At 36.2% G+C, this 18430-nt stretch overlaps 2 protein-coding genes across 2 annotated transcripts; both read right to left on the reverse strand.

Annotated features, from left to right (window-relative positions):
* Nucleotides 1-9051: 9051 nt before the first annotated feature.
* On the reverse strand, nt 9052-10530 carry LOC111430360 (probable membrane-associated kinase regulator 6). The gene is made up of 3 exons (XM_023066577.1): nt 10121-10530; nt 9755-10055; nt 9052-9382 (listed from the first exon to the last, which is right to left on the reverse strand). The coding sequence occupies exons 1-3, from the start codon at nt 10406-10408 to the stop codon at nt 9375-9377; spliced, it is 597 nt and encodes a 198-aa protein (XP_022922345.1). The 5' UTR covers nt 10409-10530; the 3' UTR covers nt 9052-9374.
* Nucleotides 10531-11595: 1065 nt separating this feature from the next.
* LOC111430389 lies at nt 11596-15931 on the reverse strand. The gene is made up of 4 exons (XM_023066610.1): nt 15367-15931; nt 14880-15035; nt 12551-12616; nt 11596-12343 (listed from the first exon to the last, which is right to left on the reverse strand). The coding sequence occupies exons 1-4, from the start codon at nt 15526-15528 to the stop codon at nt 11675-11677; spliced, it is 1053 nt and encodes a 350-aa protein (XP_022922378.1). The 5' UTR covers nt 15529-15931; the 3' UTR covers nt 11596-11674.
* Nucleotides 15932-18430: the final 2499 nt, after the last annotated feature.

Consider the following 18430-nt stretch of genomic DNA (forward strand, 5'->3'; position numbering starts at 1 on the left):
TAAGAATGAAATGCTTTTAGATGGTCAAAAGTACCTCCAGTGTAACGCTGGCTGAACTCTTTTTGACAGATCCACCGCCGGAGATGAATCCAAGAGATCAAAAATTTAAATCTCTCTACCATCTCTAGGACATTTGATGTTGGATTGTCTGTCTTAGTTTCTCTGATTAAAATATCGTGAGGGTTATCCATTCATATAGAGCTGAGATTATCACTGAAACTGAGACCACCCGCTTGCTGTTGGACGACAATAATTTCAGCATCACTGATGTGCTCTGTTTATGCCCACAATGACTGGCAAAATGATATGAAACAATGGAAGCTTTGGTCCCCCACAGTAATGGAAGCAACTTTTTGTGAAGCAGAAATTTCCAAAAAAGGAATGTAAATAAAAGAGAAATGTATTGATTCGAGCACGAACACGTGCAAGTTAGGCCTTGTTTAGTTCGTGCATTGGAAGTCGTACACCTTAAGAGAGTTCGTATGTCTAGAAATTGCAAATTTTCTTCTTATGGAATATTGGAATATTCTAAAAGTCACGTGTTTGATCCAAATTGGCTGTCTAGAATTTTATTTAACAATTAGTGAGGATAGCTTAGTTGAAAGCATTCAAGGTCACATGTTATATTTAGCAATTAGCGGAGATAGCTTAATCTAGATGAAAGTGACCGATTTTATTTAACATATTTAACAATGAGCAGGAATAGCTTAGTTCAAAGTTATGTATTATCAACTCAACTAACTAGTCTAAAATTTGTAAAAATTCATCTTATATAATTTCTTATATAATTTTTTGTGAATTGGAAAATGTCAAACTAACCGATTAGCAGGATAGCTTAGCTAGACGTGTCAATATCACGTGCTTTATTTAGCAATTAGTGGGGATAGTTCAATTGAGAATGATCTATTTTATTTAACAATTAGCTGGGATAGCTTAGTTGGATGTTATTTAACAATTAGCTAGGATAGTTTAGTTGGATTTTATTTAACAATTAGTGGGAAAGCTTAGTTGGGATCAGTCACTCGTTATCAATTCATATTACTCGAATAGTTAGTCTAAAAATTGTAAACTACTTAATTCTTTAGGATTAGCTTAGTTGGAAAGTTTACTTAATTCTTTAGGATTAGCTTAGTTGGAAAGGGTTAGACTAATCTACTACAGATCATTTGTCACAGAATGTGTTGTCCATGGCCGCATTGTCTAGGGTTATATGCTATATCAAAGCCATTGTTGTTGCCTACTCGCCTTTAACTTATAACATTATTTTTTAAAAAATTGTTTTCAACGTATTTTCTCGTTCATGTTCTCTAAAACATTTCTCTCAGATGTGACTCAGGCTTGAGCATACACCAATATAGTCCGTGAAATGCGAATTTCACACGAATGACTTGTTTGCTAGGTTAGAACAAGTGCCGAATAATCATGTCGTCTTGCTGACACAAGAGTGTGATTGTGACAAGTGATATTAGAATTGAGTTGACTACTTGTAAAGTAGTACACAAGCATGTCCATTGAAACAACTAGGCAAGTTTCAGGTTGCCCTATTGGCTGAAATCGAAGAGCATTTACTCAGTATAAGTGAAGCTCTTAATGGAATGGGGCTTTTGGAGTCTCGCATGAATGAGATTTCTGTTAAAGGCGACATGATTGATAAGATGGTAGGTCGCCTTGAGGCAATGCCTATCTGCGAATTAATAAAGGGACGGGGCCCTAGAAGACAAGGACACAGCTGTTGTTGGCTTCGAGCATAGGGATTGCTCGACGGACTCTATTGCCCAAATGAAAGATGGCGTGGAGATACAATGCCCAACAAGTGATCATTCAGATGGTCTTAGAAATGTTTGAGGATTTGAGAGCAGCTTTTGGAGTGGTCAAGATTGGAGTGGCGGATCTAAGCACCAGTTAAACCTCCCTATGAGAGCGGTGGGGAACCAAACCCCAACAGGGGGCGTGAAACAATTTAACAAGATATAGGTTCCAAAGCCCAAGCTCTTCTGTGGGGTTTGAGATTCCAAGGGTCTAGAGAACTTTATTTTCGACATCGAAAAGTACTTTCTAGCCACAAATACCGTGGTAGGAGAAGCGAAGGTCATGATGACAACAATGCATCTAGTCGACGATGCGATTCAAGTACGTAGACATTCAAGATGGTCAATGTATTGTAGACACTTGGGAGAGCTTAAAACAAAAACTCCGCTCTCAATTCTTCCCAGAGAATGTCAAGATAATTGCAAGAAGGAAGTTAAGAGAGGTAATGCATACTACCAATATTCGAGACTACGTTAAGCAGTTTTCTGGACTTTTGTTAGATATACATGATATGTTTGAGAAAGATAAGGGTTTTGTTGAAGGGGCGAAACAGTGGATGAAAATCAAGCTCTACAAACAAAAAGTTCAAGATCTTTCCACGACCTATGCTACAACTGAACGACTATTTGATCTTAGTATCGATCAACCCCAAGAGATAAAGTAGAGTCAGACGTCCAAAAGTGATGAAAATAAAATTATTGACCAAACTCCCCCAAAGGTGGGGGAAGTGACAGACTTAAAACCAGAGGAGGGGAATGTGAGTCATCCCAACATAAAGGTAGAACTCCATATACGGAGATCTCACAAGCAGAACAGTCATAGTCAAATCCGAGACTTCTGGTCTTACTTCATATGCAAGGGGACCCATAAAAAATTGGAATGCCTACAGAAGGTAGCATTATACGCCTTCCAAGAAAAACTCGAAGTGAATTTAGAAGTCGAGTATGAAACAGTTGAAACAGAAATATCGTTAGTTAAGAATGTTGAACACCCCGCGTGAGAGGACTAAAGTACTTGTCTGCTCTCAAGAAAAGAGTGGATGAGATAGAGGAGCTAGTGGAACATGATCTTATGTATGTCAAAGCTCGGGATAATCATAGAGTGGCCAGGAACACAACTTCATTTCGAAGACCGAAGCAAAATGCTTGAACATCACAGTCTTAAATACATATGCTTCGGAGGACATGTCTCTATGCAGAAATTTATAATAAACACTTTAAAATGTAGTCATCCTTTGACGTCACTAGTTTAGGAGCGGCAAAGATAACTCCGATCAAGCTGGAGACTTGGTATGGACAAACTGACTTTGTCATAGTCAAGATGGATGACTTCAAAATTGTGTTAGGTATGGATGTCCTATTAGAACACAAAGTCATTCTGATGCCCCTATTAAAATGCTTAGTAGTAACGGGATCGAATTAGACGACTATTCAGACAAACACCCATAAACCAAGAGCAATGAAAATGATGTCGGTACTATAGTTGAGAAAGAATATCTACGCTCGTTGCCATTGCCGTATTTGAAGAGGAGAGCTCGAGTGAGCTCACTCCAACAGAAACCTCATGACCACTATAGGAACACCGCGACCCAAGACCAGAAAGTGAGAAAAAGCATTTATCTTCACATGGACAGATAGATCAAGAGATTGATGTTATGTCAAGAGATTGATGTTATGTCAGGGGCAAGACCGCCTGACACAAATTAATGTCGTACAACTCAATTTGAGTTTGCCAAACTCTACAAACAACTAAATTACTTGTTAACCGTCGTGTAACTCCCTTAATTTTCCTATTCAAAATTAGTGATGTCACCACGAACATGTCCTAAATACATATGCAAATTTATAATAAACACTTTAAAATGTAGTCATGAAATTATACGTTTAATTAAAAAACAAGAAGTTTGAAATAACAGTCTTTTAATCATAAATATAAAGAAAACCACCCCTTCACTAAATGTAAAACTATGCTTAAAACCAAGCATACTACTGTCATATCTTGACTTCCATTCCCTTTTTAGCATTCATCGTCATCTGTATAAGGAGTTTTACCTTTATCTGAAAAATATAAGAGTAGCACGTAACTTGAGTATTTTAAGAAATACTTACTAAGTCAATCCATTATTGAGATTAGTAATGCAATCACACACATAACATTATTGAGACCTATATTTTAAGATCGTAACATGACCTTAGACTCTTTCCAGTTCCAGATAAAGTTGGATGTGTAGTACTACTCCACACACGACCCATGTACACCCACACAGACCCACTAGGCGAGCTCATATACGTACCTCTGGGCTTGACTTGGTTGGGCACAATGCATTACATGTCATCGGATACCATAGAAAAGGAAAGACCTGCATGATATTATGGCGAACATAAATATTAAAGGTACGCCTCCATACTAGCATAACATAAGAGGAAAGTATCTTGACTTCCATGCCCTTTCTAGCATTCACCGTCATTTGTGTTGGGAGCTTTACCTTTATCTGAAAAATATAAGGGTAGCACGTGACTTGAGTATTTTAAGAAATACTCACTAAGTCAATCCACTATTGAGGTTAATAATGCAATCACACACATAACATGATTGAGACCTATCTTTTAAGATCGTAACATGTCCTTAGACTCTTTCCAGTTCTAGATAGGGTTGGATGTGTAGTACTACTCCACAACGGCCCACGTACACCCACACAGACCCACTAGGCGAGCTCGTATACGTACCCTCTAGGCTTGACTTGGTTGGGCACAATGCATTACACGTCATCAGATACCATAGAAAAGGAAAGATCTACATGATATCATGGTGAACATAAATTTGAAGGTACACGTCCATACTAGCATAACATAACAAGAAAGTATCTTGATGCACATGACATACATACATGCATGAGGTTCCATGATTTTCATTTATAACATAACATTAATCTTATTTATTTTATCCTTTTATCCATGACATATTCCATATATGTATTGTGTATACATGACAATCATCATATGATCCATCACATAACTTTACCTGACAGTACATGAGATGACGTACATAGTAATGTATATCACATGCATACATATCATAGCATCATATGTCATTACATAGAACACATACACACAATACAAACAACACGGTGCATGTAGGGACCACGGGAAATGCACCATCATGCATCATTCAACTACTTTACTCCAACATTACTTGATCGTGTCACCAATTTATCCTGAATGAAATTTCGATTTTTCCATTTAAAATCCAAGTCAAACTATATGAGGCCCTGACATCAATTTCAAGTTCAAACTTTTGCAAAAATATTTTTCTAATTTATAGTGGACCATGGGTTAGACTTCATGATAACATTAGAGTTTGCAAGAAAAGATTCTTGGAATGTTTATATATAATTATACATACATTTTTATATATTAATTTTGATTGTAACTAATTGCAAGCACAACTCAAAATTCGAATAATTAGCAGGGATAGCTATACTTATGCATTTTTATTATATTAAATAGCGGGAATAGCTCAGTTGAGAGAGAGTACTAAAGATTTGAAGGTCATGTGTTTGATCCACGTTCACCGCATTGGTGTTGAGAGGCATGACTCAAATATTCAAACTAATATAATAGTAAATATTTCTTTGATAAAAAATCTACATAATATAAATTTTGATTTTAATCATTTGTACGGAAGCAAAAACTCAACTAATTAGTGAGGATAGCTCTACTTATGCATTTTTATGCTATTATATTAAATAGCACGTGTTCAATCCATGTTCACCACTACAGTTATTATTCAAACTAATAATAATAGTGAATATTTCTTTATGATTTAAACATTGATAACAAAGCTACACATTATTAATTTTGATTGTAATCACTTGCCGATGTAAGCATAACTTTGTTAATTAGCGGGGATAGCTCTACTTATGCATTTTTATTGAATTAAATAGCGAGGATAATTCAGTTAGGAGAGCATCAGACTAAGGATCTGAAGGTCACGTGTTCAATCCACGTTCACTACATTGGTGACGAGAGGCATAACTCAACTATTGAAACTTTAATAATGAGAATATAGTGAATATTTCTTTATGAGTTAAACATTGATAACAAAGCTACCCATTATTAATTTTGATTGTAATCACTTGTTGACGTAAAGCATAACTTTGCTAATTAGCTGGGAGAGCATTAGATTGAAGATTTGAAGGTCACGTGTTGATCCACGTTCACCACATTTGTGTTGAGAGGCTTAACTCAACCATTCAAACTTAATTTTTTTATGAGTTAAACATTGATAACAAATCTACACACGTAAGCATAACCTTTGCTAATTAGCGGAATAGCTCTACTTATAAAATTTTTGTTGTAATAAATTATGGGAATAACGGAGTTGAGAAGCGTCAAACTTCAAACTTACTATCTTGGAGATCTTCTACTATATCAAATTCTTTTATCACACCACTTGAACCATATTAGGCAAGCTAATTAAACATTGGAACAATTTGTTACTCTTAGATGAGAACCCAATTTGTTACATTTTTTTGAACATCAATCCATATAAAACGTATAAAGAAAATTCAGTACATTTAGCAACTTGAACGTTCCAATACTTAACTAATTGCATACAAATAATTAGACATGATGTCATCACGTACCTAGAAATTAAGTGGTTTCCTTTTGTCACGAGCATAAAAAAAAAAAGAAGTGATAAATTAGTGGAAAATGTCCATTTTCTAAAAATTTCTTTCACTATTTATAGCATATTTTAAAAAAAATGCAATATTCAAATGCTATAAAAAGCTTTTCTAAAAGTTTCATTTCCTTTTTATAGCATATTTTTAAAAATATTCAAACGCTATAAAAATGACATTTTTTTTGAAGGGTTGTCAGCAGGGCTCTTGTATTATATCTTGATTTTGGAAAGCATTGAAAGAAGGAGCACCACAAGACTTGTGAAACAATCAAATTTTGTTGTGTGTATGAAGTTCAACCGAACCAATGAACCTAAACCCTTCTTCTTCTTCTTAGTGTTTTTCATCATCTTCATATTGTTCTCAGACAACACGAGGCGCTGCTCATCTGCTCAATCTAGCCATACACATATCGAGGTAAATTTATTTTAATTTGCAATATTATAAATGCATTATACTATGCCACCCCATCGCTAATTATGCAACCTAGGTGCTCAAGGTCGTTGGAGATCATGAACATCAAAAGTTGACCTTGCCAAGAGGAAGATTGTGTAGGCCGGGATCGTCACCGCCACATTGCACCTTAAAGTGTGGGAAATGCACGCCCTGCACCCCAGTTCTTGTGTCGGTGCCACCGAAAACTCCGATCGTGGATGATTATTACCCGTCAGTCTGGAGATGCAAATGTAAGGGCAAGCTCTACATTCCCTGATCGAAAAAGGCAAGCCCCTCGGATGTTGTCGCTGCTTATGTATGCTCTTATATGTTACATTCTTTGATCGAAAAAGGCAAGCCCCCCCAGATGTCACTGCTTACGTATGCTCTTATATGTTACATTCCCTGATCGAAAAAGGCATGCCCCCCCGGATGTTGTCGCCGCTTACGTATTCTCTTATATGTTACTTATTCGCCCATGAGCCAGCACAAAAAACTATGAATTTACCATAGTTTGGTGTATCCCCTATCATAGATCATGTAGGTGAATAAGATTATATACGAATATTTTATCATATATCTAAGTATATCATCTCACCAAGGACTCATCCAAACCAAAAATCTATCAATAACTTATTAAAAATACAATTTAAACTATGCTAAAAAGATAATTAATAAAATTTATTAATAAGGAAATTAATTACTCAAATAAAATTTATTAATAACTTAGTGTAAATTAAGTTTTAGATTGACAAAACATAATATGATTGAAATTCGCATACATAGAAATATATTAATCCATTTTAAGTACAAATAAAAGTTTTCATTCATAATTAAAATTTCTACAACTTTGTAATCTAATAATATTGAATATTTCCTGTGTGAAATATTTATTTGCCTTTTAAATTTGATAACAAAGTTACACAAATTGACACTAATGAGCGGGAATAGCTCTACACATACATTTTTATTGTATTATATAGTGGGAATAGTTCAGTTGGGAGAGTTAGATTAAAGATTTGAAGTATTCGATCCACGTTTATTGTAATGGTATCAAGAGGGGCATAACTTGACAATGCAATTTAATAAATAGCGAATGTAGGGATAGCCCTACTTGTGCATTTTTATTGTATTATATAGTGAGGATAGCTCATTTGCTTTAGACTATGCAATCTACTTATGCATTTGTTAGGATTTTTAGTTGGGAGAACGTCAGATTTAAAGGTCATTGAAGGTCACATGTTCAATCCATGTTCACTGCATTGGTGAATATTTTTTTTATGATTTTAACTTTAATTACAAACCTAATGTTGATTGTAATCAATTGCATGCAAGCATAACTCAACTAATTAGTGGAGATAGCTTAAGTGGGAGATTGTCATATTGAAGATTTAAAAGTTGATATACATTCACCGTAAGGTCTAATTAGCGGGGATAGCTCAGTTGGGAGAGTGTCATACTGAAGATCTAAAAGTTGATCTACATTCACTGCAAGGTCACGTATTCGATCTACGTTCACTACTTACGCATTTTTACTTTAACCTATTAGGCCATGGGCTGTTGAGCTTCGTAGTTTCAGGATACACATTTTGAGTCCGACCTAACTTCCTCCATCTTCTTTGCCCGACAACTACATGAATCGCAACCCTAATTTACCATTCACTCACACAACATCACTATAAGCCCCCCTCATGTTATTGTCACCAATAAGCTCACAAAACGAAGAATTTTTCCAATGCATTACCAAAACATTTATACCTTCAAATATTCCCACTATCTATACGCTGAAGATTGAAGTCTAAAAACTTTAGGATGATTCAAGAGGAGAAGTGGCAAGGTTTTAGAGTTCATAGGCAATTGCTTCCATGAGATTTACGATGCTTGCCAGAAATCTCACGTGTCCAGTAAGCACAGTTACTATATATATGTAAACTTTTTTTTTCTTCATTTTGTTACCTATCTTTTTAGATAAAGTACAAAGTTTATGAATATTTTTATTAGTTTCATATCAATTTTAATATAGCGTGAAAGTATAATTAAAAAAATTATAATTTTTAAACATGAACAACCATATCCAAAAACTACTCCAACTTTAGGAACCAAGATAGAGATTATCATGGAATGTCAAGTAATCCAAACCCATATTTGATTATATACAGATATAGATATGAATGAACACTTTGAAATAGGAAAAGAGTGGGTATGAGCTCACTTCAAAAAATTAAAAAAAAAGAAAAAAAAAAAGAAAGAAATTTAGTGGTTTGTGTTGGACATGGAATAAAGACAACAAAAATTTAATATGATGCCTTTTCCTCTCCCATCAATCCCCACAATTTCCACAAACACATATTCTTCTTTACTCACAAAGTCAAAACAGACAAACAACAACTGTACTGTCCCCATACCCTATGTTCATCATCATCATCATCATCCTCCTTCCTTCCCCTCTTCATTTCCCTGAACAATAAACCCTTGTTACGATTTCAAATCCATACATTCATTTGAACTTTAATAAGAACATGTTTCAAATTCGTTTCGAAATAGTTAAAATCACTCTCAAACCCGTATTTATTCATTCAAAATCAACATTCGGTCTAAACTGACTAAGAACAGGTTTTAAAGTGATTTTTATGAACCCAAAAAATATCATTCTCGATTTATCATTTTATTTCATTATCCCACTTAGATCTTGATATTTGAACCAACCCTAAACTTAAACTATCATGTTATGCAAAATTTTCGAATATTCATATCGATTCGTTTAAAAGACATCTGAGAACATAAATTCACATGATTTGTACGAACAAAAGTAAATTGAGAGTCACTCACCTATGGACCTTTTGCAGTGAAGAACTGCATCATAAATTGAGCTCTCAGAATCACAAGAAGATCTTCTCCATTCATCACAACACTGATGAGCTTCTCTTGTAATTTTCCTATTCCCATTCCCTTCTACCCTTTGAACCCTTCTGAAAATTGGCCTAAAAAAGTTCAAGTACTTCTCAAAAATCTGCCTTGATAATCTCCGGCATGACTTCCTCAACGAACACGACGACTCCAATTTCCCAAGTGGCTCGGCGGTGAGCTTAACGGCGGGTGAACCAATGATCCCGTGCGCGCCCTCGTACGCCTGCAACTTGAATTTAGACACACTAGAGATAGTCAAGAATTGGAATAGGAGAGAGAGATGCATACAGCTGGGACGAGATAGCCATTGGAGATGAGCTGGTCGGCGTGAATGAGAGGGAGCGATGGCGACCGAGAGAGAGCGGGGAACGCAAAGTCGTGAGAAGTACGAGAGGAAGTGAAGTAGAATCTCTTGGAGGGTGGCATTGTAGGATCCATCTCAATGAAGGAAGCTTCATCGAGAGAGGTTGTGAAGGAATTGCGACGGCTTTCAAAGGATGATCTGATATTCACTAACCAGCTGTATGAGAAGCTTTCAATGGATAGGGGCTGAGAAGAAGCTTCCATGGCTGACATAGCTGAGACCTCAATTCTATGAACTATTGTATGTTATGGAGGAAGATATGATATTGTTTTTATTTTCCAACTTTTCTTACTTTTTTCTCTTATGAGGTTGACAATGAATAGTGTTGCTTGGATGGAGATGATGAAGATACTTTAGAATGAACACGAGATCGAGATAAGAAGTTTAATTAAAAAGAATAAAAATCGACATGCTTTAGCGTTTTGACTCGTTCTAGAAGTTGTTGATAAGTCTGTTTGGATAAGAATCAATTCATTAACTTTTGGCCCCTTAAAATGATAGCGGGTGTCTGAAATATGTATAAAAAAGACTTTTCACTCGTAGTCCTCTATTTATGAGGTTTCTTTTAGTTTCTTAATAAAAATGGGCGGCTATATCTGTATTAAATACAGATAATAAATAAGAGAATTTTTCAGTTTTCACCACTTACTAAATTTAATAGAATTATTTTTTCATATCATCCCAACTGATATTAATCCTGCATACAATTTAAGAAAAAGCATACAATTTAAAAATATATAAAAAAAAAAAGATATCGATGTCAATTGAAAAGTGTCATGTTTCATTCGCTCTAGTCCTCTGCGAATCAAAGAAACTAACTCAAACATAAGCAAATAAAGGGAAAGTTAAATCTCTCAAGTTGTCCCATGACTAGCTTCTCTATTCTGATCGTCAGTCATGTTTCTATATCATATTCTTGACTTGAAAATCATTTTAAAAGTAGCACATAAGCGAATAAAGGGAAAGTTAAATCTCTCAAGTTGTCCCATGACTAGCTTCTCTATTCTGATCGTCAGTCATGTTCCTATATCATATTCTTAACTTGAAAATCATTTTAAAAGTAGCATAGGAACATATTCTTGACTTGAAAATCATTTTAAAAGTAGCATGCACATTTAAGAAACTTCTCTATTGAGGTCAAATATGCAAACCATCGTATAACTAATCAAACGAAATTGAGGAACCATAGTGGTAGGAACCATAGTGGTTAACAAGGCAAAACACGTGTAATTTTTCACCTAAAGTCGTGAAACTTCCATTTTGAGGTCAAATATGCAAACCATCATATTCAATCAAACGAAATAGAGGAACCATAATGGTTAATCACGCGAAACACGTGTAATTTTTTCAGTTCCCACATTAATCACTACTTATAGTGACCATTTACTTCACAAGGAAATGGAAGTTTCAACTTGCCCATGCCACAAACATAATATAAATTTTTATGAAATCAAAATTTACAGTCTAATCACCAACATTTACTTCATAAGATCTAAGAATACAAACGCATTCCAAAGGCTATGCAACAACATTGATGGTAGAAGGTTCCTAGTCCTTGCATACACGCTACCCATCACCACCCCAAGCAGTATCAGAGGTAGCATCCTCTGCATATTGAAATGTACCAGAGCAAAGGCTACTGAACTCACCAAAATAGAGCACCATACCGGCATATATTTCGTCAACGATGGTAGAAGGAACCCTCGGAACACGATCTCCTCCCAAATGGGGGCACAGACAGACACGACCACTGCGTAGAGTGCCATTGCCACTGGGTCCCTAGCAATGATTGATTGCTCGACGCTTGAGACGGTAACTGGAGCTGAGGGAAGAACGGGCAACAAGTTTAGATTCACCTGTGAAAGACGATTTACGAGTGGAAACATAAGGCAGCCTAAGCCAACGTCGAATTGCCACTTCCCTTCAAAGCGGAAATTGAACCAGCCTTGTGGAAGGGGATGGAATCTTGAGAGGCAACGATGCAGAATCGCCATCCCGGTAAGTCCTTCGACCACGTCTGTAAGAAGGCTGTACAAGGCTTGCCCTCTGTACGTCATGAATTCCTTTCTGTATCCTGCTGTATGGGCTATTATAGGAATTATCCATGACCCTATTACCCAAAATGATGCAACCCAGAGAAGCATAACCTACATCATCAAAAAGCTCAACTTCTTTAATTCATTTTGATTTCTTAATTCCACATGACTTGCTAATCCTAATATCAACTTCCTGCAGGGCTCACTTCGGCAACAAGTATACATGACAAATGTTATATCAACACAATCTTGACGTTCCATGTTAATACCAAAAACAGACATATTGACGTATATCACAGGCAGAAAACGAGGCATCACCTGAACGATGGTTTTCGCTGTCCATGGAACCACCCAAGGCTTTGTAACAAATATTGATTCAAGGGCCTGGGGTAAAAATAAATTATTAAAGGCAGTCAGTTCTTGTTCACATGGTCGAAGTCGCTAAACTAAAAAGATAGAAAACGAATCAACTAGAATAATTTGCAAAGGAAAAAGGAGGTTTTACGACAAAATGTTAAAACGAGAGGCACAACAATGATTTAGTAAAGTACAAAGTGAATAAATCCCAATGTGGACACCAACAGCGTACAGTCCATCAGAAACGTTTCGCTAATTTTCGAGAGGAGAAAAACAGCAGGATAGGCCATTCACAACAGCAACAACTAAGAAGAACACCCCCAAGCCAAAGTTTCAACAGGACAGCAACAATAAGGAAATCGGGCAACAAAAATCAAAGATAAGATTTCGTTTGGTGTTCGATGTCACTCTAATGGGATAATCACAAGATAAGTGCTAAGCAAATTATTTCATACATATTCCATGTTTGAAAAGAAAATTGGATTTCATTGATAAATGAAGCATACAAAAGACGAGAAATGCCCAAGACACCAAAGGTGGATAACAAAAATTATCTCGGCCTCGAAATTAGAGTAGCATGGCTGTAATCATTAAAAGGATGTTGAAATTTACACCAGTATAAAGCAGTAGAAAGAACCAAGGCTAAAAAAGTTCATAAAAGATTGTTTTGTTCCCTATTTTTCTGATAGGTGGCAACGTATCAATGATAGTTCGGTAAAATTGTACTTCTTAAGGTGCCTAGTAATAAATGATAGTAACAAGTTATTCTAATAAATAATAGGCAGTATGATATCATTTAACAGAATAAACGATAACTGATATGCTACTTCTTTGGTACCTAATATTCTGATAGATTGTAAGATATTGATGACAGCTGGTAAATTGAAAGGTAAAAAAAAGAGAGAGATGTCTTCTTGAAATAAGAGACTGGAAGAATTGTTTGATGCTTACTTTACTCAAATGGGAAAAATCACAAGAAAAGGCAAGCAAACAAGGTTGTGCAAATTCTTTTGCCCTTGTAATTCTGATAGGTTGTAACAAAACATGTCGATATTAGTCGGTAATTTGAAATGTGCAAAATAAAGAATAAAAAGGAAAAGAGGGTTTGTCCACATGCCACTTATGTGAATCGCCATAGAATTATCTTCATGAACACAAATGCAACCGCAATAATTGCGTTTTGCTAGAGGCATTTGCCATAGACAACGGCTCGGAGGGTAGAATACCACACGCAGCCATTGGCCATTGCCACAGCTTTACATTTTTATAATAATGACAATGCCAAAGTTATTAAAACCTTTTTCTAACAAAGAAACAAAAAAATTCACTACAATCAAAATCAATCAATTGAGAAGATGGAGGAAACCCGGGAATCATTCAACCAAGGATAATAAGTATGAAATCTACAAAATACTACGCTCAATCAAGTGAAGTTGTGTGAGATCCCACATCGATTGGCGAGAGGAACGAGTGCCAATGAGGATGCTGGGCCCCGAAGGAGGTGGATTGTGAGATCCCACGTCGAGTGGAGGAGAACGAAGCATTTTTTATAAAAGTGTGGAAACCTCTTCCTAACAGACGTGTTTTAAAACCTTGAAGGGAAGCCAAGAAGAGAAAGCTCAAAGAAGACAATATCTGTTAATGGTGGGCTTGGGCTGTTACAAGTTGTCAGACGAGCAAACTTCCAACCCCCACACCAAGATCACCTTGTTTAACACTATATTATAGAGAATAAAAGATAAAATTGCTGACTTTGAACATGATGCAAAGTAAAATGGAACATCTTCACTAAACTGCTAAAGAAAATCTGGAAATAACAAAATTTTACCAAATTAAAATAGATAAGAGAAAAAATCTCAAAGGACCCATATCAAACACACACATCAACCTGTTTTCTCAGCCATGTTATTCAGTCAACTGCACTGATTATCACTGCTTATTGCAACGTTTGATCAACTATATGAAAAGCTCAAGTAATTACATATTAAAAATCAGATGTTCCCAAAGAGACCAAAGCAGTTAAATATATATTTGCGAACTTCAAACGAAAATTACATTCAACCCCTGATTTACTACTTTGGGTTTCACATTTGTCTTATTTACTTCATCCAATATTATTTCCTCAAGTTTAACATTTTCCTACTAAAATCATACATACATGCGTATATATATTCCATTCAATGATTTATGTAAACAGGATACATCGCTACCGCTTAGTAGAACATGGTTATAGCTTGCCTTTCTAATTGAAGAGTATAAAATCATTCAAATGATGTGAAAATACATTTACCTTGTATAAACTCGACGCCCATTCTTTACTCGGGTCACTCGGTTGATTGATTTCAGGAGTTGGCACCAGTTCTTCTGCCAATTTATCTTCCACAGACTTGGACTCGAAATGTTCCTGCGACGACTCTTCACGCCGGAAGCACACAATCTCCCATTTCTTCAAAGAAAAACAATTCAACAAAGAAGAGGGAATAACCCTCCTGTGAAAATTCTACTAAACCAATCTCACGATTCCAAGGAAAAGAATCATGAACTGAGCTGTGAGCTACCACTTGAATTAATATAGCAGAGAGAAGTTCAAGAAAATGCTTCAAAATCAAGAAAAATTAAAAGACATCCAATAATCATACATCATTTCTTATCCAAGGCAACAAACAACACAAACTCTACACTACAGCCAGTGAAAAGAACGAAAACCCCTTTTCAGAACTCATAATTCCTCAGCATTACAGAAGCCAGAGAGAGAGAGAGAGAGAGAGAGAACTTACATTTCTGCGGCGTCGGGAGAGAGTACTGACGCAATGGGTGCTTGAATTGAGAGGAAAACGAGGAAGCAGAGGCTTCAAATGAACCCTAATCGAAAACCTAGAATTGGGAGGAGCATGGCGGAAGAAGATAGAGTGGCAACAAGGGTTTGTTGCAGTTGACATTGGGAAAGCGCCGGATCAATCAGAATCCGGAAATAGGAAGGGAATCGATTACGCATGGAATGGAACAGAGCAATTTGATTAAAAAAACCAACCCTAAGATCGTTGCACCAGCTGCTCGGCCCTTGTCTTCAGCTCCTTGTGAGGGAGAAAGGGACTGGGAAGAATAACGACGACGGCGACAAAAAGCGAAAACAAGCTGAGCACAGAAGGTGTATGAATGCAACGGGGGGTTTTACTTGGTTCGATTGAAATCGTGGTCGATTCGGCGATTTTAAGAAACCCAGGCAGGATTAAACACAAATCTTCCATTCATAATTTCCTCTTCCTTATTTAATTTAATTTTTTGAAACGAGGATTTTAGGGCAGATTTCTCGTTGACGCTTCTACCGGGTCCAATTTGGTCTTCACAAGTTTGGAAGTGGAAAAATAAAAGGATAAACCTATTGATATTCTATATCCATTTAAATCCAAAAACTTGTTTATGGGCTTGGGTTGAATTAGGCGAGTTTTGATTAAATATGTTTTAGATTCAACTCAATTATTCGATTCAAAAAATTTGACCTATTTCAACTAGAAAAAATATTGGCCTAAGTCCGATCAAATAACTTGAGTTGGGTTGAGTTGATTGGATTCGTTGGGTCAAATGTAGTCTAGGTCTTTTGATAATGATCTATAATTATTAGAACAATTAAAAGTTTAGAGTAACATGAACCCAAAAGAAAATTTTATGTTTGATTGATGTATGTTAGCAAATGTGAAGATATTTTTTAGACTTAAAGAGTCAAACTAGACAGATGAGCTCGAGGGAAGAGCTCACGATACTTTAGGGGGCATTATGATGTCATAGCAAGCACTCAAGTTTTAGTAGCGTTAAGATGTTGCATCTAATGTCTCAACACTACCACTATAGCGCCTTCATGCTAAAAGATGCTCACGCTCATGTTTTGACGCTACATATATGTAGTGTCGCGAGTTGCGGTGATTGCTATATATATATACTTCTTGTTGTAGTTGTATTGAAAAAAAAAACTTTTGTTCCGCTTTTTCGACTTTATTTGGTTTCAATTGGCTCAGCTTGACTATTTTAGACCATTCTAGAATCATTTTCAACTTAATTGAGGCCAGAAAATGTTAGTATTGTTGTATCCTAATGTCACAACCAAAAAACGTTTTGATCCACTTGTTGTAGCGGAAGCGGAAAAAAGATTGATCACACTCACACACCCGCAAACAGAAATTAAACAAAGAAACACAAAGCTTTACGTGGTTCGGAGAGAAGAAATTCTTCTGTATCCACGGGTAGTAGTCAATCACTATAACCAAAGTGTTTACAAGTGTATCGCTCACATTCTCACACTACAAAGTCTCTCAACAAAATTCTTCACAATCGCATCTAGGCAAATAGAAAATGACAATGACTTCACACATCGAAACAATGCTAGACAAACCTTTATATAGACATAGGAATACTAATTCTCATACATGAAACAAATAAATGAGAATATGAATCAAAAGGGTTATGAACTAAATGAGAGTTATGAACTAAAATAAATGACAATACATGCCTGAGATGCATGAACCTATTCTTCATGACAATTTACAATAAGTATAACAATGTTTTTAGACAATTTATAATATTTAGCATGGTATAGGACTTATTTTAGGATAATTAACTGATGTTGACTCACACATGGGTTCTAAACTCATTTTAGAATGCATGAAATATCATAGGTAAAATTGGATAACGTGAAGTTAAATCTAGGAATATTCGGCTAAAGAAAGCTTATGAACACCAAGCTGAGTGTCACAATTGCACTTTTGCAATGGTGGGATAACGATTGTGCAGCACTTGTTCTAACCAAGCCAACAAGTCAGTCGTGAGAAACTCGAACGTTGCAATCAACGCGGCGTATGTTCGGGCTTTGAGTCACATTGTGAGAAAAGGTTTAGAAAACGTGCGTGAGGAAATACATTTGAAGAATTGAAGAAAACAACGTTATAGGACTATAAGCAAATTAAGAAATATCATGGCTTAAACAACATATAACTCAAGGTAGGAATAAGTGGCAACTAGTTATATCCCCTATAGTACATTTTGGGGCATTTTAGCCCTGGCGGGTGTAGGCATGGTTGTGGTGAACGGTCATACACCCCCGTATTGACCCAATGTGAAATGGTAAAGGTCTATCTAGGATGAAAGCAAGTAAAAGGGGTTTTTGGAACGGGTATGCAACTATGGACACGTCCTGGACAAGCAAGACAGGGACATCTGTCATGTGGCCATAGGCAACACACCTTGGACAAGCATGACCGAGACATTCTCCCCCAGTCAATTGATTGACATCTCTGTCAACCGACTCGAACAAGCAAGACCAAGACATCCGCCATGCGACCATAGACAACACGCCTTGGACAAGTATAACCGTGACATCCTCCCCTACTCAATTGGTTGACGTCTTTGTAAACCGTCTCTTGACAACTCGATGTTGTAGGTTGAGGTTGACTTTAGGTCTCTTTGACACGCTTCCAGCTGATCTCAGTGTTGTAGAGTCTCTTCAAATTTGTAAGAAACTGTTGAAAACTGTTTCTTGGTTCATTGACTCTTGTCGTCTCCTTAGTTGAAGTTTCTTCTGCTTCCTTTGCTTGTGGATTCTTCTTCTTTGTGTGAGGTCGTGTCGCCTCTCTGTGCTTGACGTCTTCTAGGTCGAGAGAGTAATGTTATTATCTTTGACTGAGCAAATGTGAGGAAATCGTTATGGAGAAAAAAACTAAAGAAATTATTGGGAGAAGAAAATAACGAAAAAACAAAAAGAGAGATAATATTTATGCTGAACACCAAATTTGTGTTTGTCATTCAATTGACATATTTAAATAATAATATATCCTCATAATAGAAAAGAAA

This window comes from Cucurbita moschata, unplaced genomic scaffold (assembly GCF_002738365.1).
Source record: "Cucurbita moschata cultivar Rifu unplaced genomic scaffold, Cmos_1.0 Cmo_Scf00033, whole genome shotgun sequence".
NCBI lineage: Eukaryota > Viridiplantae > Streptophyta > Magnoliopsida > Cucurbitales > Cucurbitaceae > Cucurbita > Cucurbita moschata.

Coding starts and splice junctions, on each gene's coding strand:
- LOC111430389 (XM_023066610.1), bottom strand. CDS start 15,528: ATGTCAACTGCAACAAACCCTTGTTGCCACTCTATCTTCTTCCGCCAT. Junction 12,617..14,879: donor GGGCGTCGAGTTTATACAAG/GTAAATGTATTT, acceptor TTTTTACCCCAG/GCCCTTGAATCAATATTTGT. Junction 12,344..12,550: donor CAGCGAAAACCATCGTTCAG/GTGATGCCTCGT, acceptor TTGATGATGTAG/GTTATGCTTCTCTGGGTTGC.
- LOC111430360 (XM_023066577.1), bottom strand. CDS start 10,408: ATGTCAGCCATGGAAGCTTCTTCTCAGCCCCTATCCATTGAAAGCTTC. Junction 10,056..10,120: donor ATGGCTATCTCGTCCCAGCT/GTATGCATCTCT, acceptor TTCAAGTTGCAG/GCGTACGAGGGCGCGCACGG.